The 24,186-nt window shown below is 54.3% G+C and overlaps 1 protein-coding gene across 5 annotated transcripts in view; it reads right to left on the bottom strand.

Moving 5' to 3' along the window:
- Window positions 1-1,642: 1,642 nt before the first annotated feature.
- Window positions 1,643-24,186, bottom strand: part of dlgap4b (discs, large (Drosophila) homolog-associated protein 4b) — a 166,809-nt gene continuing 144,265 nt past the window's right edge. For 4 of the 5 annotated variants that reach the window (XM_035388401.1, XM_035388402.1, XM_035388400.1 and 1 more), the window contains 6 exons: window positions 12,791-13,203; window positions 11,723-11,823; window positions 9,619-10,091; window positions 7,133-7,224; window positions 4,503-4,655; window positions 1,643-3,183 (listed from right to left, as the gene is read on the bottom strand). In XM_035388401.1, the coding sequence (XP_035244292.1) occupies window positions 2,965-3,183; window positions 4,503-4,655; window positions 7,133-7,224; window positions 9,619-10,091; window positions 11,723-11,823; window positions 12,791-13,203 (1,451 nt within the window). In that variant the 3' untranslated portion in view covers window positions 1,643-2,964. Of the gene's footprint in view, window positions 3,184-4,465; window positions 4,656-7,132; window positions 7,225-9,618; window positions 10,092-11,722; window positions 11,824-12,790; window positions 13,204-24,186 lie in introns of all 5 variants that reach the window. The other variant, XM_035388403.1, reaches the window with a different exon arrangement.

Consider the following 24,186-nt stretch of genomic DNA (forward strand, 5'->3'; position numbering starts at 1 on the left):
ATGTTCAGATAAAGTGTGCATCTTTAGCAACACATACTCTATGGAGAATGACAAACAATTAGAATTTAAAATAATAATAATAACGATGACAAAAAAAGCATGTAGGATAACGGTTTAATGACGTCGTCAAACAATGAAAGGTAGTAGAATGGTGATAGTCTGATGTACAACTAGGGGGCAAAAAAAATTTATTAGCTACATGACAGACTGGCACTACAGACAGCCACCCCCCCTTCCCCCCCCAACCCACAAATTTCAAACATGATCTTTGTTGCTCCACCACATAGTACACAATATCGCTCAATAGGTCCTGCCAACTGAGTCTTAAGAGACAATGGAGGTGTGATGTGGAGACTGGCCAGCAGGGGGCGCCCTCGCCTACATCCAGCCCAGTGGTCAGAATAACCATTCACAACATTAAGTACGTATCAACAACAGCATGGCAATGAATACGTGGCTACCTCCCACAAATGTGAATTTAGGTATACATCATGGGACAGGGCTATTGGTGGCTGGCAATGGATTAACGCTAAATATTTTGGAAGTGGCATAGATATACATACGCAGGAATATGTGCCTCCTTCAAACTTTTCCTCATGTTAAATAAACATGGCTGATCATGATTTTCTGTCTTTTAGGATAAACTGCTGCATGTTACACAAGTTGTGTACTTTGACTTCAGTTGCCTTCAATGCCTTGCCTTCGAGAGCGCTGGCTTCAGTCGTGTAATGTATCTACACACCTAGAGAACTCGGATCCAAAAACAAAACAGAACTGAGAATGCACCACACAGAGCTACACTCTGTTCAAAAAGCTATAGCTGCCTGTTAAACCAGGTCGCACGAACCCATCAGATGGGTTAAAAAATTAAAAAAAGAATAAAATTAAGGTTTGCAGTTTCTAATGAGTCGGTCCTGATTTCTCTCTACACCGTAATGCCACGTCCGCGCACTGTGCTTTGTACCGATTTGGTAGTTTGCGGGACCCGGCTGCAATCTGGACTTAGCATAGAGAAGATTCCGGAAGAAGCCGGTCTGGCCCCAGGCTTCCGTGGCGCACCAGCCAGACATGGATAACCCTGCGAATCCCGCGACCGGGAACAGCTTCTCGCTGCACCGAACCGCTGAACCGCCACAAGACCCAGAGGAGCAACCACGGGGTCCGCTAACGCCTAAAACTGGGGGAGAGATTTTTACGAGGCTTCACGCACTGCATTCCTCGGCTTATTTTTATCGGTTCGGTGGAATGTCAAATCAAATCAAAAAAACGTTTGGTTAAAGAGACCGAGGGAACCTCCGACGCTGCGTGACGACGGCGGCTTCAGGGCGCAAACCGAGGGAGAACGTTTTCGCTCCGACGCACGACAGTCACACGCAGACGCTCCCCACCCTGAGCAACACAGCACATGGAGCGGATGACGGAAAATTCTAGAACAGGAAATTACTTTTGGTAAGAACAAAAGCAAACAAAAATTTGGTGGTCCACGAACTGGTCCTCGCTGGACTGTGTACTCTTTCTCCGGATAATTAGAAGTGATCTCTTAAGCAAGCAGCATGGTCAAGTAACACGATGGAGACAGTACGATTTTCATGGTTGAGAGAAGATGCATCCATGCAGACCACCCCCAACCCCCCCCCCCCCCCCCCCACCCTTTGCCACTGGCTGTCTGACCCGCCCCGTGCTGTCACGCCGCTGTCGTGGTCATGGGCGGTTAGTGACATCACACTGTACCGCTGCTACGACGCCGCACGCCCTGTGTGTCAGCCGCGATTCTCAGGGCCTTCGGGTGCAGTGGCTGCTCAAGACAATACTGACGATCTGATAAGAACCAAAGTCATTCTGAAAGCGCGGATTAACAAAATGCACCAAACGGCCTTTTAAAGCAGTCAAGAACAGGAGATAAAACAGAGACATGGTACCGCCCTGGGACTGTCCGGCTCGTTTAGAGAGACAGCTGGGTCTGATGGAGGATGCTCTAGCTTTAAGGCCCTGCAGCACCCAAATAATTTGGAAATAATGATGGCTACATTCAAACACAACACTGGAATGGGCTTTGAACTAGCGCGCGGGGGATGACCGGAACTTGAGAGCGTTCGTGTGTCAGTTTTCACTACAGTACCTCACATCCTTTCTGCGAACACTAGTCCCTCGATGAAAAAAAATGGAACACAAACTGAAATATATATGGAAATGCTTTCTCGAGGGTGGATAGGCCTTGGAAAAAGAGGAGCGATGAATTGGATAGTCTGTGGCTGCCCCCGACCTCCCCATATAAAGTGGACCCCACATGCCACAGCTCCCTCGCCCCTGATCAGCTTACGGTTTCATTTTTTGGATGAGTCCTGAACCCCGCCCACACAACCCCCACCCTCTCCTGAAGACGATAAGGAAACGACCTGGTCTTAGAAGGCTGGGTGTCACGGAAAAACAAAAGTAAAATGTAAAAAGGAAGACAGAGGATGATGGGTAAAAGCACACAGGCGTCCTCCTGCGTCTGTCTGCAAACCCAGGGGAGGAAGAGCTGGCAGGAGTGGGCGGGGCTGGGGGCGGAGCCAGGAGACCAACAGGAAGTGGGCGCGATTGGAGGGGGGAAAGGGGGGGAAGGAGTGTCAAAGTGTGTCATTGCTTCAGTCCGCATCGGCAGAAGATCTCTTATCCAAGATATAATAAAAGTTTAAGACAGTCTGATATAGTTACGGAGATAATAATAATATTATTATTAATAACAATAATAGCAATAAAGTCTGTGGTTGAGGTTTTTTTTTTTCCCCCATGTAAAAGGAGTGCTTTATTTGTGTCTCCCCCGTCCCAAAGTCGTTTTGGATTCTTCCTGTGTGCTGCCTCAAGGACCGGTGTGCACCTGGGTTCCTTCACCTTTAAAAAAAATGGGGAGGGGGGCGGGGGGGTGAAAACCCCAAAGCCCGCCCCCACCCTCCGCGGCCGCTCCCTCGCTTTCTCTCTCTCTCAGAGGCGGGTCTGGGCCTCGGGGACGTAGATCTCAATGCTGTCCGCGCTCTCCGTGGCCGAGTTCTGCCGCACCGAAGCCGCCCGCTTGGCCGCCATCAGCCGCTTGCGCGCCTCCTGCCGCTGCTTGTCCGAGTCGCCGGCGGACTTCTCTCGGCCCCCCGCCGGCTTGGCCTTAGAGGGCTTCTTTGGCACTGGGGGGGCCGGCTTCTTGTCCTCCTGGGGTTGAAACACAAGGGGAGGGAAGGGGAGGACGCAAGGAAAACATTCTGTCAAAATGAGAGACCCACACTCGCTTCAGTCAAAACAAAAATTATTATTACAGTACAGCGAAACAAAAACAGAATCGGTGTCCCAAGAAAAAATGAACGCTGTTCCAAGATGAGCTCTTTAAAAATCACAAACATTTTTTTGAAGAATGCAGATTTTGATCTGCGATCAGTTTCTAAAGGGATAACTTCTATTAGCCACGAGTCAAATCTCTCTCTCTTTCTCTCTCTCTCTCAAAAAAGGTAAAAATACAACATCACTTTTAGACCTTAAGTTAGTGCACATTCAAGGATTTCTAAAAAGCATTGGAACCTTGGAGAATGTAATCAGGGTTAAAACTCAAAAATCACTGGTCATTGACAGGTCACCAGTCACAGGAACAGCCAGACAAGTCACCAGTCACAGGAACAGCCAGACAAGTTGCCAGTCACAGGAACAGTCAGACAAGTCACAGGAACAGTCAGACAAGTCATCAGTCACAGGAACAGCCAGACAAGTCACCAGTCACAGGAACAGCCAGACAAGTCGCCAGTCACAGGAACAGTCAGACAAGTCACCAGTCACAGGAACAGCCAGACAATCGCCAGTCACAGGAACAGCCAGGCAAGTCGCCAGTCACAGAGACAGTCAGGCGAGTTGCCAATCAGGAACAGTCAGACGAGTAGTCAGTCACAGGAACAGTCAGACAACTCGCCAGTCACAGGAACAGTCAGCTCCACTGGAGAAAATACAGGTTGGACTGACGCTTTGAATAATTAAGGGAAAAGAAAAATGCACCAGACTATGGCGGCCATATAGGCTTAAACAATTACTTGGTTATACCATTTGTACAGAAAAATATCAATTTTAGAAGTCCTTTATGAAATATGACGTGCAATGCATAAACATGAACACACACACACACATACTTGAATGAAAGCACACTTGCTTTCCCTCTCTCACACTCACACACTTGCGCACACACACACACACACACACACACACGCATGTGCACACACAGCTCCACCACAGATACTCCAGCGTGAAAGCCAGGCAGATGGGTCCCTAGCCACAGCACCATGCATGCTCAAAGGCCCGGCGGTGGGTGGGCTCTTTGGGGGAGGGGCCATGCATGTGTAACGGGAGCTCCGCCCCCCCACACCCCGCCCCTCCTTTGACGGCAGCGCGGACGGGGGAGGGGACGCCCTGTGAAGCCGGGGCAGAGGGGGGTCAGAAACGGAGGGTTCCCTACCCCAGCCCCCCCACAGGGCAGCGGGGGGTGGCAGTACCTTCCTGTCCGGGGCCTCGCTCAGCTGCCAGTCGTTGGACTTGAGGTGGTACAGCTCGTCGAACTTCATGCTGATGTCCTCGATGGAGAGCTGCAGCAGGTCCCAGAAGCCCGCCAGGTCCTGGGCGGTGGGCCGCGGGTTGGCGTTGACATTCTGCGGAGGGTGGGGGGGATTGGGGCAGGAAGCAGGGTTAGACTGGGGGGGGCGGGTGTATGCGCGTGCGAACCAGGAATACAGAACAGCTTAGACCGATGTGAATAGGTTCAGGTTTAAAGAGGTCTGAACCTACTCTGTGTTCTCCCATGTTCTGCCCTCTTTTCACCACTAGAGGGAGCTCTGACACGGCTTAACTTGGGACAAGGCCGAGTGACCGAGTGGATTTCAATGGGTGGAGTAAACCTTAAGAAGTTTCATGAAACCACACCAGGCAGCAATGACTCTGAAACGTCAGTCTTAAAATGGGAACAAGGCAGGATTAATACATGAAGGAAAAAAAAATCTACCAGAAAATCAACATCAGCAGAACCAGAAAACAGTTAAAAAAAAAAAATTATAAAAATACTTCCAGGCTACAGAAATGCAGCCGACCTCAGGGCGCTAAATCTAGGTAATATTAACAAATGGTAGGTCCTATAGCCATTAACTAAGTTATACATCAGATTTGAATCGGATTTGAAATTGGCTTCAACTTGTGAGTCCCCTCTGTCAACCGCCTCCACAGACCACATACATTTAAGAGCCATTTACCGTGGACCCCGAACATCCCATAATGCCCTGCTGTGGCGAGACTCACTAACACAGTCTGGCTCCTGCCGCTGAGAGAATTCTTAACCCGGCGTGTCAGTGAGGACTCAGCGTTACTCATTTATGAATGAGCGCGTCTGAAAGCACAGGAACTTCCAGCGCATGTGGAGAATGTGATGACTCACTGGCCCACAATGCTGCCACAAGGAAGCGCTGCCGGGAAGCACAGAAGACAGCCAGGGGGTTTTTGGCCTTTTGTGCTCGTGCTTGCGAGTGTGTGCGTGGGTGCTCGTTTGCTTGTGTGTGTGGGTGTATGTGTGGGTGCTTGCCTGCTTGTGTGTGTGTGTGTGTGTGTGTATGCGTGCTTGTGTGCGTATGTGTGCGCGTGCTTGTGTGTGTGCGTGTTCATGTTTGTGTGCATGTATGCGTGTGTGGCACGTGTGTGTGTGTTTTAGTGCTTGCGTGCACGTGTGTGTACAGGGGGGGGATTTATATAAATGAGATATCTCCAGTGCAAACCCAAATTTACCGGTAAGGGAGTGGTTAAAAAAAAATGGGGGTGACAGGTAATCAAATGGGAAACAGGAAATAGGCTGGAGAACAAGGAGCGGCCACAGGAACATGGAGAGAGGTCAGTCTGCCTCGCTGGAATTGACTGAGTAACAGAGTAAATGATACAGCTCATTACAGAGCCTGGGACCATTAAAGCGGCTCATAGAAAATCTGAGGGGGGGTGTGGGGGGGTGAGGGGGGGTGGTGGTTAGGGTTAGAGGAGTACACAGGCTAGGACAAGCGGGGGTAGGGGAGGGGGAGTGGCTTTGCTAATCCTTCTCTCGATCCATTCCCTCCCTTCAGATAAACCCCCCCCCCCGAGCGCAGTCCACTGCTGTACCTCCCATCTGACGACCATCTGCACACAGCCGACCGGCGCGCCCCCCCCCCCCCTCCCCAAAACCCCCGCACTGAGCGCGGATTAAGAGCGCTCGGAGAGAGCAGGGGTCCCAAACAGCTCTCCGCGCCCACACAACGCCCTCCACAGCTTTCCACTGAAACGCAGAGTCCTGTTTTTCCCCCATGAACATTTAAGGACGTTTGCAAGATCCCTGAACAGAGTATCATTTTTTGTAATTGTGCTTCCCTGGACAAGGACAAAACAAAACAAACAAACCAACTCAACAATACAGGGCTTCAGAGGAAAATGCGGCCTTCAGCTTTTTGTTAGAAGTGAAGCACTTGCACGGGTTCTCAAGCGCCTGAGGGGAAACCTGGGACTTCCTGCTCCAGTACTGACCTCAGCCGAACCGCTCACAAACCCTCGTACTGAAAAGGCACCGGGACAAAGAGGGTCCCAACCTGCGGCTGGGATGGCCCGGTCCAAATTGGGTTTGAAACCCGCAGTGGACCCCGCTCAGAAGGAGAATCGGTGCAAAAACCACAGACGCTAAACCTGAATACCGCTATAGCAGATGTGAAAACATTTGTTCGTATTTTTCATTACGGACCCGCTCCCGCTGAAGTAATTGAATAAAAACTGCCTTTTGAGATCGAAACCTACATTAGCTCTTAGTTAACAACTTGTAAGGACCCCGCAGAGTGCAGTTTACAGCATCTGCCAGATTTAAGAGGGAAAAAGTTGCCCGTTTTACCAGCTTACATGGCAGAGTGCCATGTCCTATAAAGAACGTCCCATCCCACGGTGCTCCTGAACACAATTATTTATATGGATGGAGCAGAAATAGCAACACAGTCCCATTCAATAATTGGCTGGGTCTTTGGATAAATACAATGTAAACAACCCTGGTTATGACAGGAAGAGGAAATACAGACAGATGGCGTGTGAGGTGATCATGTGACCCTGCAGGGGTTTGGTGGGACAGTTCACTCACCAGGTTCTGCTCACAGAGTCCTCTGAACTGCTGGAACTTCTGGGACATGAGGAGCTGCGCACAGCCCACTGCGCTACGGACCTTCCCCAGCACTGCAGAGACACACACACAGCGGGTTCAGCCAATCAAGAGGGCTGAGAGAGACATACACAGCAGACTCAGCCAATCAGGAGAGCCGGGACACACACACAGCAGGCTGAGCCAATCAGGAGGGATGAGAGAGACATACACAGCAGACTCAGCCAATCAGGTGGGCTGAGAAACACACAAAGCAGACTCAGCAATCAAGTGTGTGGAGAGAGACTCACGCACCGAGGTCAGCCAATCAGGTGGGCTGACAGTGACACAGAAGAGGCTCAGCCAAACAGGCGGGCTGAGAGAGACACACAAAGCAGACTCAGCCAATCAAGTGTGCTGAGAGAGATGCACAAAGCCAGCTCAGCCAATCAGGAGCGCAGAGAGACATACAGAGCATGCTCTGCTAATCAGGAAGAAACCAAGAGACACACAGTCAGGTTGGGCCAATCAGGACGGTTGAGGATATCTGCTCTAGAATTTTGAAAGAAGTAAGCTGTGGCCAAGGGCCCGTGGTAAAACTATTGTAAAGTAATCTAAGAGATTATATGAACTTGAAAAAACTGCATGCTATTCAAAATGCTGGTTATGAATATGGCCCTAGGCACGATAAACCGAAAGCACACAGATCCAACCCTCCCCAACTACACAAAGAGCTGATAAGCGATAAATGGAACCTTTGACAAAGCTGCTGACAGTTACAGAGGATCAGCCTGGCAGTCGTCTGTTCTGAGCCGCCATTTACACACAAGATCTACATTTGCCCTCCGGAACTCTCTCACGCCCCGGCTCGCACACACATGCACTTTCTCCCTCTCTCTCTCATCTGCCCGACCGTCTCCTGCTCAGTGTTCAGACTGCTCAGTGTTCAGTCTGCTCAGTGTTCAGTCTGCTCAGCTGAACTGCTACGTCGCATGTCGCCAGGTGGGAACAGAGAAGAAACCTGAGCGAACGCATGCACGCACGCACAGACAGACATACATGCACTCCCATCTGCCTGCTGTCAGGCAGCCTGTATTTCTTACTTTTCTTACTATTCTTTCTTACTATTTCTTTAAGAGAGAGCGGACGGGCTGCCCTGCTTTAACCAAAAAGGTTAAACTGGCCTGTCAGAAAGACAGCCGGAGATGCCAAAGCACACTGCTCCATTGTCATAAACAACGGCCCCAGCCTTTTTTAAACACCAACAACAAAAAGTCATTTTGAGGCCCAAGACGGGGCCTCAAATGGGGCCTAACAGACCCAAGGGGGCCCAAGAGACAGTGCTAATGTTTTTCCAGTTCCCGCCAAAACGAGCGTCAACCAGGGCTGTGGTGCAGGACGGGCAGCTGAGATTCACCGTGGCGCGGGGTTCCCCATAATCCAACGCAACCCCGCAGGGCGTCCGCAGGTACGAGAGCCGGCGTTAGCGGCTTCCAGCTAATCCCAGGCCAGGGCGTCCCTGCCTAATTGGATGGGGCAGCGGAAGCTAGCCTGCCGCTTAGCCGCAGATTTGCGGCCGCACCTTTGGCAGAATCGGGGGGCTAAACGGATCGGCTGGATTCTCCCGGCCAAAGGTCCCGGTTCTTTCGGCTGCGTTTAAGGGGTCTCCGTGACCCAAAGTGGGAAACCATGAGGAATTTAAGGATTTGCTGAGGGCACAACAAAGCAAAGGCTCTCATTTATAATTCTAAGCAAACCAGCCAGGCACATGGGCTCCTCTGGACTACAGCGCAGACACTGGCCTTCTGAAGGCACTGCAAGCCACGGTCACTTTACACCACATAAAGAAAAAGAAAAAGCAGAGGCTTTTATCCCTTAAACGGCACTTCTACAGTGCTTGACAATACATTATAGCTCTGGACTGGGAGGGCAAAACTCAGCCTAAACCCTTATTGCAATGAGAAATAAACAAATAAAAAAAGTAGATCCTATAACTGCATTATGAAGCTACAGCAATGAGCTTTCAGCAGGGACCAGGTGGGCCTGAGTCTTGTATAACGGAGCTGGACTGAAGAAACGAAGAAAGAGCAGGAAATCGACCAATCATCACGCAGCTCAAAAGCATAGGGGCCAAAACAAGAGTGACTCATAATAAAAAGGCTGATGACGCAAGTGAGTAGTGCAGGTGTCAACAGCAGGTGTTTGAGTTAACATTGGGCGACTCCCTTTCTCTCCCGTTACACCCCTGCGATTTTCTGCTGTATCACAATGCTGTGAGGCCTGATGAAACTGTTCCCGGGTCAGTTTCAGTAGCTGCAATGAAGCGAGGTGGAGTGTAGGCACTGAACCCTCAACTGCTCTCAGATAAGTTTCGGCGGCAGTGCCGAGTTTAGGCCGGGAGCAGCTGTTCCCAGATCAGTTTTACCGGTGGCGAGGAGAGTCGAAGCTGTCGGAGCTAACTGACCCCGGGTCAGTCCGAGCGGCCTTACCCTCCTCGGTCAGCTGGTTGTCTTTGGTCTCCTGGTCCATCTGCTGACACCAGCCCTCCATGCGGCCCGCCTCGGCCTGCAGCAGCTTGAGGAACCAGTGTCCGTCGCGGCGGCAGGCGGGGGCGCCGGGAGCGCCGGGCTGGGCCGTCCCGCAGGGGGCGCTGCCGTTGCCGCTCTCCAGCCAGGGGTCGGGCGGGGGCAGGGACGAGGGGTCCAGGGCGGGGTCCAGGCTCTCCGAGAAGGAGGAGGAGCTGCTGCGCGTGGCCGTGCGGCCGGGCGGCTGGCGCGGGGCCCCGCCCTCCCCGTTGCCCTGGCGATGCGGCCCGGGCGAGTCCGTGGACTGGCAGGCGCTGTTGACCATGGTCTTCTCAGAGGGCGTGGGCGTGGGCATGGGCATGGGCGTGGAGTTGGTGAGGTCCTGGGCGTCGGAGTCCGTCTCCTGTTTGGACGCCATGCTGCTGGAGCGACTGAGCCTGAAGGCACAGGAAGAGAGGGTCACAGAGCAGCTCACACACACACACACACACACACACACACACACACATACCAGCTACTAACCATATATCAACATTCTACCTACTGTACTCCTGACTGCTGAATGTGGAATATTACAGGGAACACAGACGGAGCCGTTTCAGTGGTCTGAAGCAGTGAGAGGGTTCTGCAGGGCAAATGCAAATCCACTACGCAAATAGAAGAGGACACGATCCTGCCAGAGCAATCTCTGGCTGTCTATGAGCAACTTTATCAAAGGCTCCATTTAGTGCTTATCAGCTGCCCACGTAAGTCTGCACAAGATGCAGTTTTTAAAAATTTGTTTTATTTTATTTTTAAATAATCGATCATGGCGTGGCGCTGCGTTGTAGCGTGGCCGTTTGGGAGGCCAGAACAGGGCCCGTGTGGGAAGCGGCGAACAACGGAAAATGGCGTCATGCTTGGAAAAGGAATCTGAGGAGGTGAGGCCAGAAGAGACGGGCGTCCAGGATGGAACACGACGCTGCAGACAGCGGCGTGGGCGTGCGGGGTTAGGGCTGCTGGAGAGAGACTAAAACGATTAGCGTTAGCGGGGTTAGGGCTGCTGGAGTGAGACTAAAGCGATTAGCGTTAGCGGGGTTAGGGCTGCTGGAGTGAGACTAAAGCGATTAGCGTTAGCGGGGTTAGGGCTGCTGGAGTGAGACTAAAACGATTAGCGTCAGCGGGGTTAGGGCTGCTGGAGTGAGACTGAAACGATTAGCGTCAGCGGGGTTAGGGCTGCTGGAGTGAGACTAAAACGATTAGCGTTAGCGGGGTTAGGGCTGCTGGAGTGAGACTAAAACGATTAGCGTTAGCGGGGTTAGGGCTGCTGGAGTGAGCCTAAAACGATTAGCGTTAGCGGGGTTAGGGCTGCTGGAGTGAGACTAAAACGATTAGCGTTAGCGGGGTTAGGGCTGCTGGAGTGAGCCTAAAACGATTAGCGTTAGTGGGGTTAGGGCTGCTGGAGTGAGACTAAAACGATTAGCGTCAGCGGGGTTAGGGCTGCTGGAGTGAGACTAAAACGATTAGCGTCAGCGGGGTTAGGGCTGCTGGAGTGAGACTAAAACGATTAGCGTCAGCGGGGTTAGGGCTGCTGGAGTGAGACTAAAACGATTAGCGTCAGCGGGGTTAGGGCTGCTGGAGTGAGCCTAAAACGATTAGCGTTAGCGGGGTTAGGGCTGCTGGAGTGAGACTAAAACGATTAGCGTCAGCGGGGTTAGGGCTGCTGGAGTGAGACTAAAGCGATTAGCGTTAGCGGGGTTAGGGCTGCTGGAGTGAGACTAAAACGATTAGCGTCAGCGGGGTTAGGGCTGCTGGAGTGAGACTAAAACGATTAGCGTCAGCGGGGTTAGGGCTGCTGGAGTGAGACTAAAACGATTAGCGTCAGCGGGGCTGAAAGACTAAAGGTTTTGTCGGCTCCGTGCGGGACAGGCGCAGACTCGTCGGGCCAAATGAGGCGTGAGGAAACGATTCCAGTTACGTGCGCTACATCTCAGAACGGCTAAAGTTGCACAAGAGCAGTCTGGTTTCAGATAAGCCCCTCGCGGGAAAGGAGGCGATCGGGGAACGGCCAGGAGGGGGCGCTACTCACTGCCAGCCGTCTTCCACCTGCACTCCGATGGACTGGAACCTGGTCAGGGGCGGGGCCGGAGGCGGAGTCTCCTCTCTCGGGGCCGGCTGAATGCAGTCCACCTGTCGACCGATGAGAGAGCACGTCGCTTTTCACGCCAGAAACACCTTTTTTTTTTCTGCGGGTAAAAACCATTTCCACGGCGACCGCTACGCCGGAAAACGCCGGAAGCCAGAAAAGCGGAATGCGCCGTGAAATTAAAAATTGGACAGAAGCCACGGGTTCGCCCAAGGCAAACCTCAAACCGCAAGCCGTTTCAAACTCCGTGATTACATTAAACCTTTTCTGCAAAAGCTCTACACGAGCAATTTCCCATGGAACAACAGAACTGAAGCACCGCCTCGTTCACCCATTACCACTTTCAGAAATGATCATGTTTGCAGACACACAACACCGACTCCGCCGCCTTTGGAACAAGATTTGCGTGAGCGGTTGTTTGTAGAGTTGTGTTTGCATGATTTGCAGTCTAAGCACTAGGCCCCCCTCATTTGTCACGAGGCACAGAGGGGCGAGGCTATTCGTCATGTTCAGTATCAAACCTGACGGAAGAAAAGGGAAAAACAGAAAACTGAAGAAATCAGTCATTTCCGTTAATTAAACCATCTGCCTGTGCGCTACGGTGCCGGGCTGCTGCGCTGCACGAATCACTGTTCTTCCCCCCAATATCTGGAGCGCTGCTAGCCAGCTAGCGCTACACGGAAGTGGTGAGAGGGTGAGGTGCCACAACCCGTACAATAGGTCATGTTACGCTGCACTGTCACTTACTCGTCTGAACTAATTAAAAGACTTTGCAAGCTACAGCAAAGCAGTTTGATTTGTTCAAAGCAGTGAGTCGCTCAAAGCAAATGATAGCTCCGCCCATTACAATGCTTATGGAACCACACTCTCCCACCACGACAAAAAAAGATAAAACATAACTCAAAACCCAGCAAGACTTAACAGGCAAGCGGGTTTACGGTGATGTCATCAGTGTGAGGCCTAGCCGGGTTGCCAGGTTGGGGAAAACAGTGCGTTTCCGGGCGCGCTCACCTGTATGCCGATGGACGACAGCTTCCTCCTGGGCGCGGGGTCTGCTCTGGGCTCCTCGGCGGTCAGGGTGCCCCTGGTGCTCCTCAGGGCGTCATGCTGGGGGTCTGCGGCGGGTGGGCTGGCTGGGGTGGAGGCGGGCGGGGGGTCGCGGGGGGCGGCGGTGGCGGCGGCGGGGGGCGGGGCCCGGTGGCCCTTGGCCGGGCCGCGGGCGCTGGCGCTGTCGAGGCTGTCGGACGAGTTGCTGCGGCCCGACTGGCTGTTGGCCTCGCTCTTGCGGTCCTGGCCGTCCAGGTAGGTGTCCTGCGCCGACTCTGTGCTGCTCTGCACCGTCACCGAGATGTAGGGCTTGGAGGTGGTGCGGGGGGGCACGGGGGGCGGGGCCGTCTTCTTACAGGTGGTTATACAGGTGGAGACTGCGGGGGGAGAGAGGGGGGGAGGGGAGACGGTCAGTCGACAGAACTGGGCTGCAGTTCGGCGCTCTACAACCCTGTTCCTGAAGAGCTTCAGGGTCAGCTGGTTTGTCTTTACCTTTTAAATTAGCCGCAAATTCAGAGTTAAGAAGCTACGCGGCTCAAACTGTGCTTTAATTCAATTCAATCCTGAGCAGCAATGAAAGCAAGAAGACCCTGTGGCTCCCCGGCAGCTTTAACGGAGCCCGTCACAGCGGAAGGCTGCGCTAAACGGTAGCCCGGGCGCTAACCGCTCGCGTGACACGGCGACCGTAAACACGGCGCGCGCGTCTGGCTGCCGGCGGCCCCATTAGCAGGAAACACCACGAGGGAAGGCTTACGGATTAGCACAGGCCGCGAACCCGGGCCGGCGGGAACGGCGGGAACGGCGGACGGAGCGGCCCTGCTGGCCACGTTAGCCTGGCTGGCTCTCCAACAGAAGCAGTGGCCTGTTGGGTCTGCTGCTGAAGCGATGTGTGTGGGACAGCGCGTGGGGGAGGGGGTGGGGGTGGGGGGTATAACCTCTCTCTCAATACAAGCCTTTGAGTCTGCTGTTCCGTGGGGAGGGGGAGGGGGGAAAGGGGGGAGGAGGGGGGCCGAGAACGGGCAAACAGGCCCAGACAGGAAGCGGAGACAATTAGCTGCTGACTTTAATTTCCTCCCCGCGGCCTCATTAGGGGAGGGCAGCTGTGGGAGGGAGGGGGGCGGGGCTTCCACCGGCTCTCCCGTGCCTGAGCAGAGCCCCGGCTCCTCCCCCTCCAGCAGGCACAGCTCCTCCCCCTCTGAACCGAAAGACCTTTTGGAGGAAACACAGTGTGCCAGAGATGTAAATCACACGCTTCCTTTAACACAGAGGCACCTGTGTGACTCCCAGTGTCCACAGACCTACGTACTGCGCAGAGTCACGTTTGGTAGCAATGCATTATATTCAGGCCAGGTGAGCCTCATGCCAGTGCTCGGAAATGCATAGCGGCTTAAAATATCGCTCCTAATGCACGGAAGATAGAGCCAGGGCTCGATTACACACGGTTATTCTCCAGAACTTTCTTTGTCTGACTATGCGATTTACGCTTTGGTTTTATCTACGGTTATACTGAAGGTATAAAGTTGTGTGCAAAGTCCTTTGTGTGGTGTTGATAAGTACAAAGAGCATCATGTTTAGTTTGGGTGTTCTGCTGTTCATAGTATCTCATTTCACTTAGGAGTGCAGTAACTGAGTCTGATGCACTGCACTGCAGCTGAAAATCTATAATATTACAGTCGACTCTGTTCTGTCACTAAGCTGTGCCTGTAATCAATGGCGTATTGGTGTGGTGGGGAGGGTAAAAAAAAAAGGGCATGCAGTGCTCTAAAAGGTGGTTTGAATATTCAGCCTTGCACACCTGATAACACTGATATGAAAATATAGGAAAACGAGCCACCTGAAGCTGCATGTTTGACAGAGCTGCGCTATCAGGCTCTTCCGCTGACACAGAGGCTGTTGATCTGAACTGGCAGGAGCGACGTCACTCCAGTGGCATGAAAATCCGCCGCGAGACGCAAAGTCCGCCGGCTTTTCATTCCCAGGCTCCTGCGTCTCCGGCTCCGAGCCCCAGCCTGGGGGGGGGGGGGGGGGGGTTCTGCTGACTCAGGGAATAGTGGTAACGCGAGGGCGCCACCCGCATTACTGACGGGAAGAACGCCAGCGGCCGAACAGGCCCACAGACCGGAGCGGCCACTCCCCCCCCGATCTCAGTGAGAACAACAGCTGACTGGGCGACTATTCACACACTGTCAGGGATAACTGCCAAACACAAGCTGTCAGGGATAACTGCCATATATACACTGTCAGGGATAACTGCCATATACACACTGTCAGGGATAACTGCCATACACAAGCTGTCAGGGATAAAGCTCACTCTGAAGTTCCCGCCGCCCGGTCCCGCTCTCTCCAGCAGTGGTAGGGCGGTAGGTTTGGGCGGTTTGAGCGGGTAACAGGCAGACAATGGGGTCCGCAGGCTGCGGCCTGGTTCATTGACCCCCGATGTACTCGCGCAGCCAGCAGCACAGAAACTCAAAGGGACGCTTGTGACCGCAGCAGCACGCAGAGAAAGAATCAGAGCCATTGTCCTCTCCACTCCGCCGCAGTTCACAAAATCCCTAACCTCTGACATCATCAGAAGCCTTCACCGCTTAGCAAACAGAGCGCGTTTGTACCTGAGAGCCCACCAATAAAGCCCACACTATTCACGCGTTTCTCACGCTCACACACACACACACGCACACACACGCACACGCACACGCACACAGACAGACACACACACACACGCACACACACACAGGCAGACACAGACACACACACGCACGCGCACACACACACACACGCACACACACAGACAGACACAGACACACACACACACAGACAAACACACACACACATATATTATAATACATGAATCGTGATTACTGTGCTTGATATAAGGTTTTTATGCATACATGCATAGCACGTATGCATGTAAAAAAGAGACACACACAGAAAGAGTGAGTGTGTGAGCGCATCGCCGTGCGTATGTAGAAAAATACTTTCTTCGCAACAGGCAGCGCAGCATCATTTTAAATGGACCCACATCACAGCTCTCCAACTAAAGAGCCCTTTCAAAACATCCTGTCCAACCAGACAAGCGGTTTCACTAATGGACCCGGCAACGTTCTGGTCGTTTGCGATCCAGTATCATTACGCTCAGCCTTAACCAGCTAAAATAACGGCAAGCAAAGGCAAACGCATGTCCGATTTTGGCTGACCACGGCTTCAACCTGACAAACCTGAGACCTGCTGAAACGAAACGTTTCTACAACAGCTAATGTTTTAAATGGGTTTAACTGCTCTCATAGTTGTGGCCTGCAGCCTGAACTAGCCTATTCCAAGACAGAAACAAAATTAGCACCTTTCTGCCAAGACTCCGCCTCCCTCTCCTTTTTTTGACAGGATGACAAACAGAAGGACAGCGCAATTTCGCCTGACATAAATACGTTACTTACAAACAAATAAATCTTCCTCAACAAATCTCTGCCGTCTTCCAAAATGATAAAACAACTGTCCGCGGTGCGACTGCACGGAATACCGATGCCAGCCCAGGTTCGGGGTCAATTCGGGCGGCTTTAAGAACCAGGCCGCGGCGGGTCCGTTTCGCGGGCAGAGCGGCTCCTCGCTTTCTGAGCCGATCCAGACGCGAGAGACGGCGGCTTCCCTCCCGCCACGCAGCGCTCCTGGTTTAAATGTCGAAGCCGGAGCAGTAACAGAAGAAGCCTGTAGAGGTGTCACTCAGTAACCCTCATCGCTGTGCGTCCGTGGCGACCGGGGGGGGGGGGGGGGGCGGGGCCAGACTGCTACGACACCGCGGCTTGGGTGGGCGTATCGCGCGAGTTTCGACCCGCTCCTTCCCCGGGCCGGCTGCCAGGCGGAGGCATTACTCACCGGCAGCGATACGGATTCCAGGCATGCCTGAGACTGACGCGAAGCTAACGCGGCTCTCCCTGCCGAGTCCCAGCGCTATAAAACTGCACCAACCTATCGGACATACAAGGTTTTAACACTTGATATCTGACAACTATACCATCTGCAAATAGAACCCTATAATCACAAACGCAAATTCCAAACAAATTTTGTGTACGTACAGATTCCTGACCCTACCCCCTCTGGCTCCCTGGATACCGAATTAGCCAATCGCTACACCCCATCAGGGACACAGTCTGTCTGGGCAAAAACAGTCATAATCCTTTGCGCATTCACGGTCAACACACTGACACAGCCCAGCTACTGAGCTAGCCAGGAAAGGGGCTACAGTGTTCGGTCAAGGGTTCGAACATTACGGTCAGGAGAGTTTCACGCTGCATTAAATACAGCAGTGCTCTGTTCCTAAATCACAGCTCCCACCCTCCCCCCACCTTCACTGGCCCACTTGCAGTTAGAGTTAGCAGAGCCTGAGGAAGAGTCCCCCACGCTCGTTAATAAATCTCCCGCTCGGCACTCTGGGTGAATCTGACAGATATCAGCATGTGCGCTGCACTCATCGGTTTGCTCATGAGATGAGACAAAAAATTTGTCTGGTCTCTTCTGATGCTGATCTGAGATCAGCAGACTTGCAGACTATCTGCCCTGATCTGAGATCAGCAGACTTGCAGACTATCTGCCCTGATCTCCTCTGGCACATGATCTCAGATCAGCAGGTCTGCGGAGTGCCTGCACCGCACCTCAGGTTGAAAGAAGAGACCTTTTTTGGGCGCAGCTACATTGCTGCATGGAGACTACAAAGGTCAAGTGGCTGATGGATGAAGACGGGCCAGTATTTCATGGGGGAAGAAACAAGCAAAATGATTCTGAGGGGACTCTGTAAACGTTCCCCAGTCGGTCTGCTGCCTAGCGCACGTTCAGCGCGCAGAACCGTACGCTTCCCACGGCTTCTGCTTTTACGGGCCTTTTATAAAAAGCCTAATCGGGCCAACTCATTTAGCCGCGCGTGTTCTTAGAAAGCGCAGCGAGCTAATCTGCGCTCGGGGGCTGATTGGGGTAAGACGGGCCCAGCGCCCGAACGCGCACGGGGGGGCGAGCTCGCGCCCGCCCGGCAGGCGCTCCAGGCAGGTCGGGTAAGCGGCGACGGCTCAAAGGCCGTCTGCGCTCGATGGGGCTCGCCGCGCACGTACCCCTGACCGGATTAGCCACCCAAAATCAGATTAGACCCCAGCGAGCGGCTTTCTCTTTCTCACGGTGGCAAAACGGAACAAACAAAAGCAGCGCACCGTGCGCAGACCTCGCCGGGACCAGAAGGGCCCGAGAGCGCCGGCCCATCCGGCCGTTCGGATGCCAGGAATGCGGCGGGGCGAGGTGACCGTGTCTGAATTCAGCCTAGCATCGCGGCTGGGAGGTTAACCGTGCTGCCGTAGGGCTTAGGCGCACGAGAGACGACACGGGGGCGCGCAAGGAAATGGAACGACATGCTAACCGAGCCCCCTCTGAGACGCTGGCAAACGTTACGGCGCTGAAGCGGCCCTCTCTCCCTCTCCCTCTCCCTCTCCCTCTCCCTCTCCCTCTCCCTCTCCCTCTCTCTCTCTCGCTCGCCCTCCCTGTCGCTCAGACTCGCCTCCCTCTCCCGGGGGCCCCGGGCTGAATCCGCGGCGGTGAGAAGCGATTACAGAGCCGCTGACAGGCTAATGATGGTGACACGGCGGCACGGCCAGCCGGCGGCGTCGGAATGCCAGCCCCGCCGCTCACGCTCGCATTCCGCCGCTCAGCTGCTGCTCCCGCCGACAAGCACCCATTTCACACCTGCTCGTGACCCGGGGGGCGGGGCTGGGGGAGGAGCAGCTCACACACTGTCTGCTGTATGGGGGCGGGAGGGGGAGGCTCACACACTGTCTGCTGTATGGGAGCGGGGCTGGGGGAGGAGCAGCTCACACACTGTATGCTGTATGGGAGCGGGGCTGGGGGAGGAGCAGCTCACACACTGTCTGCTGTATGGGGGCGGGAGGGGGAGGCTCACACACTGTCTGCTGTATGGGAGCGGGGCTGGGGGAGGAGCAGCTCACACACTGTATGCTGTATGGGAGCGGGGCTGGGGGAGGAGCAGCTCACACACTGTCTGCTGTATGGGAGCGGGGCTGGGGGAGGAGCAGCTCACACACTGTCTGCTGTATGGGAGCGGGGCTGGGGGAGGAGCAGCTCACACACTGTCTGCTGTATGGGGGCGGGAGGGGGAGGCTCACACACTGTCTGCTGTATGGGGGCGGGAGGGGGAGGCTTACACACTGTCTGTAGTACGGGGGTGTGGGGGGGGGTGCAGGTGAACACACAGACAGACAGGGGATGGGATGGGGTCAGACAGGCGCCATCTCACAGACTGCAGACTGTCACTCAAACAGAAATACCGGCCAAGGGGGGCCGACGTGACAGGGGCCACAGAGTCCTCCCCCAATAAAAACTGTGTAGTAGGCCGTGTCACCACATTTCTAGTTTGCTGAAGAAACAGTCCTAAAACGGCATCAAAATCCCCAAAAATCCCATGGTTAGCAATTTCAATCCAGAGTCAAACCCAGAACTCTCTTTAGTCCAATGGAATCAGGTTTCTAACGGCACCATTTAAAAAAATAAAAAAAGGACACAAAGCTTTTCCAGATAACCTCCACAATCTCTCAATTAAAATTCCATCCCTTTAGACCACCTGCATCAAAATGTTCTTTTCACGATCAATAAAGCACCTGAAATTAATTTTCGGAGGTCCAGGGGTTTCCCTTTCGAGCCACCTCGTGACCAGAGGCAGGGGCTCCCTGTCCCGCGCAGAGCCGTACGCTCGGCGAGGCTGTTTACAGCGGCCATTCCGTGCCTTTTATGGCATAATAAACCATGCTCCAAGATGGTGTCAACGCGTCACTTCAAGCCTGAGCAGTCTGAGTGCGCTTTAGTGCCTACCTAACACGGAGCGCTCGCCAGCACAGATGAAAGGCAGCGTCTTCACGGAGGGGAAGGGGGGTGGGGGGTGGTGGGGGGGGTGCTGGAACGGGCTGCCGTATGTCTTCAGAGCAGGAGGCGCCGCGTTGAGAAAGATGTGATTTCTCTCCCGTTCTCCTTTTGCGCACGGAAAAAAAATATTTCCTTCTGCTCGCTCTGTCGAGAGCCAGGAAAGCGGTGGGAAAACGCTGAATTATGTCACTTTCTGAGAAACGGTAATTTTATGGTTTAATTTTTTTACGACCGTCATTATGCTACCATCTCGCACCCGAGCAGCGCCACCCGCTTCGCCGCCGCACGCCGACCCGGCCGGGCAGAGACCCACAGCCATTTCACCGCTTTTACGCGTGGGCACAGACAGAAGCCCCGACTCCATGCCAACCGTGTATTTAAGGGACAGTCACGGCTGGGCTTAGGGACCGGTGTGAAACTCCGACTCCCGTTAAAAACAGAAAAAACACATCCACAGAAAAAACGCATCTATTGTCTAGAAAACACTGACATAACTTAAGATAACACAACATAATGATGAGAACAGGCCATTCAGCCCAGCAATACTTGTCACTTTTCTGTCTAAATTTACCTGCTCTGATTACCTTATGACTAGACAGTATCTAACACTGTAACAAGCCTAGTCTTGAAAATCCCCAGAGTCTCTAATACATGAATAAACATGCAGTAGAGACTAAGATACTGTACGTAACTCAGAGGTCGCAGGTTCAAATCCAACATGGGGCACTGTTGTCCCACAAGGCTCGAAGGTACAAAAGGGTACTCAACCTCAATTGCTTCAGGAAATAAACTGAGTGTATAAACTTGCACTGAGGAGCTTGGGGCTTAACAAATAATGAAAGGAACGTAAACAGGAGGACTAAAGCAGATATTTACTGGGGTGCGAGGGGATGGGGAGATGAAAGGGCTGAGAGTGTATGCAGGGCACACATTGGTGTTCCAGGTTTAAGGGCTCGGGAAAGGCTTCCTCCTGTTCACTCAGCCTCCTCGCGGGCAGCTCGCGTGGCGAGTCACACCGGCCACACGGGGCTCCGTTCGTCTTTCTGTCTTTTCGCAGACGCGCCGAATGCGAAACCTTGGGCGGGTCGGAAAAAACCCCAAAAAACAACCGGGACGAGTCTGGCGACGCTCGGGGTCAGGCGTGGAGCGACTGGAGGAAGGATCCTCGCGCTGACTCAGAGCGTGACGCGTTGGGCTCCGCCCGGGCCTCTCCCGCGGGTGTATTGAGGTGTACTACACCCCCCCCACGCTGACAGGCCCGGGCCTCCCCCCCTCCATTCCTCAGGGCGGGAAAGGAAGCGCTTTTGGCGGTGGTGCGGGGCTCAGCAGGGCTCAGCAGGATGTTTAGTGCTGCGAGGGGCACCGGTCACGTGGGACATGAGCACAGCCCTCACAGCTGTCAGGGCCTCGCCTGAGCGAAGCATGACCGCTGGGGGGGTGGGTATGACCGCCACATGACCGCAGAGGGGGGGGGCAGGGTGCTAGACTGGGGTGTGACTGCAGCGTAACAAATTCTTGGCGCTATAGTTGCACAGTATGTCAGAGTGTCAGCGGAGTATGACCACAGGACAACCAATTCGGGGGTATCTTGCTCTGGGTGCTAGAGCAAGATACGACTACAGACTGACAGTGATTACCCAAGCACACAAAAAAAAAAAAAAAAAAAACTTGAGCCGCATTTCCACTGCAGTCAACAGAACTTCAACAAGCACCCGCCAAGCCTTTAAAGGGCTGAGCCCATTTCTTACCCAAGGTGCCACTTTCGCTGGTCTGCGCTGAGCTCTTAAAAGCCGGAAGGCCGAGGGGGCGGAGCTGGGCGGCACGCCGAGTCCGAACCCCGCCTGCCTGTATCCGGGGAAGTCAGCCGAGAGCCGCCAGACGAATCCCGTGGAACACGCCGGATTGGGCGGACGCCCAGGTGCCTCAGCCTGGAAGCCGGATGACGCCAGCTCCCCCCCCGTGACAGAGAGCGGGTAACGGAGGGCCGCGAGGCCTGCTGGGACGGCCCTGCGCGGGAGCCTTCAGCGCCCGGGGAGGAGGGCACCGGGGGTGAGCGCCACGCTGGGAACGGGGAAGGCCTCACACCGAAACGGGCTGGGGAAACACCGGGACTGCACCGGCCGCTTTCAGAGGGAACGGGAACGGCGACCTGGGACTGCCGCTAAGAGCCGGTCCCTCCCCTCCACACCGTAACCTGGAAACCACCGCCCCTCCTCATGAATACTGACACTCAGAAAACAGTGCCTGAGCCTCTTCCTACAGGGTTAAAAAGGGTCGATGCCCAGTGAGGAATTCTGTACAGCGTCACTTTGTTATGTGGGAAACCGCGAGGCTTCATTCTGCAGCGGCCTGCTTAACCCGCTGCACAGCTTTTGTAACGCTGCGCTAATGACCAGTCTGAAGAGTCAACGCCGCCGTACCGAAGGGTCTCGCATGGCGTAAATTACAGTGATCGCGCTGCGCCTGCCAATCAGAAAGGGCCACATTAAAACTCCATGGAAACGGTCGTCGGGCGAGATCCTCTAAGCGCCCTTTCAGGACTCCCACGAAACAGACGAGTTTGGTTTCACCGCAGTTCCGTGTTTGACGCCAGGACGTCGGGACTTCCTCATGCTCAGTTCGGCCGCCTCCCTTCATTGGGAAACCAAAGAGCTGCTTCTCTGCATCCAAAACAGAATGAAGAGGAAGTGTGGTGGGGGGGGGGGAACTCAGGACGCGAGGTAAAAACTCAGCCTGGACCCAAGGCTAAGCCTAACTCCTAGGACCCCATTGTCAACTTTGAGACATGCGGTGGCTGACGCCAAGAGGAAACGACTGGGTAAATAAAGCAATGCAAACGTGGGGCGTGCTACTCGAAACAAAGCACCACAGTAGTTAGAGTGAATCGGGCGTGGGGTTTTAGAGCGATGCAACCACCTGTGCAGCCAGCTGGGCTGTTAAATTACCGAGAAACCGTGTTTAAAAACTCCTCAAAATGGCTGCTGCGCATTACCACAAAGCAAACAGCCAAAAACTCCTAAGCTTCAGTCTCCCCTACAGTACCCGGCAGAAAGATCTTCAGTCCTCTGAGCAGATAATTACAGTAATGAGCCGTTCGCTGTAAGGGCGGCTGATCTTCGCCTCCGGCCTCCCACGCCGAGCGATTATACCGCCATACCGCTATTCGCTCCTGGTCTTACGACTCCTGGGGAAAAAACGGAGGCTACAGGAGCAGCAGTTCAACAGTTCAACAGTGAGATTTATAACCACAGTTAAAGTGCAGGGATTGCTTTAGGGCTAGGAACAACGCGGCTACATCCCCCAGTCATACTAGGAGCCAGAGAACATCGGAACAGGCCGTCGACCGAGAAGCTTTTAGAGAGAGCATCGTTGGCTATGGAGATCCGGTTCCACGCACCACATCGGCCTGGGAGTCAACCCTTCGCCCCCGGCCGCCGGCTGGCAGAACAAGCGAGACAAACAGGCCAGTCAGCACGCGCGCCGTCAGAAGGGAGGCGAGGCGTTTCCTCCTCGCCCGCGATTACATCCTCCAAATGAGATCTCGAGCGTCCGATGGGAGGGAGCCGGGTTTTACGCGCCCAATGACTAATCGGTCGCCGTGGACGTTACGCGCGGCTTCCCGAAGAAGTTCCGGACCTCCGAGTGCTCCTGGGAGCCACGGGCGGAGCCGTCCCAACCAGGGGGTGCCAAACCGCGGGCGGAGGCAGCGGCTCAGGCAGGCCGTGAGATGACAAACGGAAAAACAAAACAGAGGAACACCACTTCCGCTGGCGTTCGCACAGGCCAAATGAGATGCAGTGCTGTGTGTGCATACAGATGTGTGGCTGCTCTGACAGACAGGACTCAGCACACTCGACCACAGGCTAGGGTACCGGGGGAGGCTAAGCGCATTTCCTCGCTAAGCGGGCGGCACGCTGAGCTCAGAGCTAAACCCCGTCCGGCCCGTTCGCACGCCCACGCGCCCCAGAACGTTTCCGCCGCTCTGCTGGCTGCCAGCGCCGCCGCGCCTCCGCTACGCGTCTCAGTCTTCTGCCGCGCGACTCGGTGACGCCTGACGCAACAACGGCGCAACAGCTCGCCGTCTGGAGCAGACCGGCGGGCCCGGGACATGATCTCACTGAGACGCCCCCCGCCCACCCTCCCACCAGTCCCCAGACAAACTTCAAGCAAATTCGGGTTTGACTTGTTGTCATGGCGGCGAAACCAGCTGAATGAGTGGATGACTGACAGCAGAGAGGCACTGCAGGCACACGGCCGTGGGCGGGGCCACCTGCGGGCGGGCTTCAGTCACGCTCGACCCCAAGGCGCACATTCCTGCTCGCTGTCCTCAGGTACGAACGGGAAGCCTGCAGCCGCTGAGTCAGAAGCTGCTTTGGGATCCTGTTTCTCGCCCGAGAAGCACGCTCTGAAAGGGTGTGGCTTCCTTCCTCCTGTTCCGCCCGCCTCTCCTCCGG

This window comes from Anguilla anguilla, chromosome 13 (genome assembly GCF_013347855.1).
Source record: "Anguilla anguilla isolate fAngAng1 chromosome 13, fAngAng1.pri, whole genome shotgun sequence".
In the NCBI taxonomy this organism is placed as follows: domain Eukaryota; kingdom Metazoa; phylum Chordata; class Actinopteri; order Anguilliformes; family Anguillidae; genus Anguilla; species Anguilla anguilla.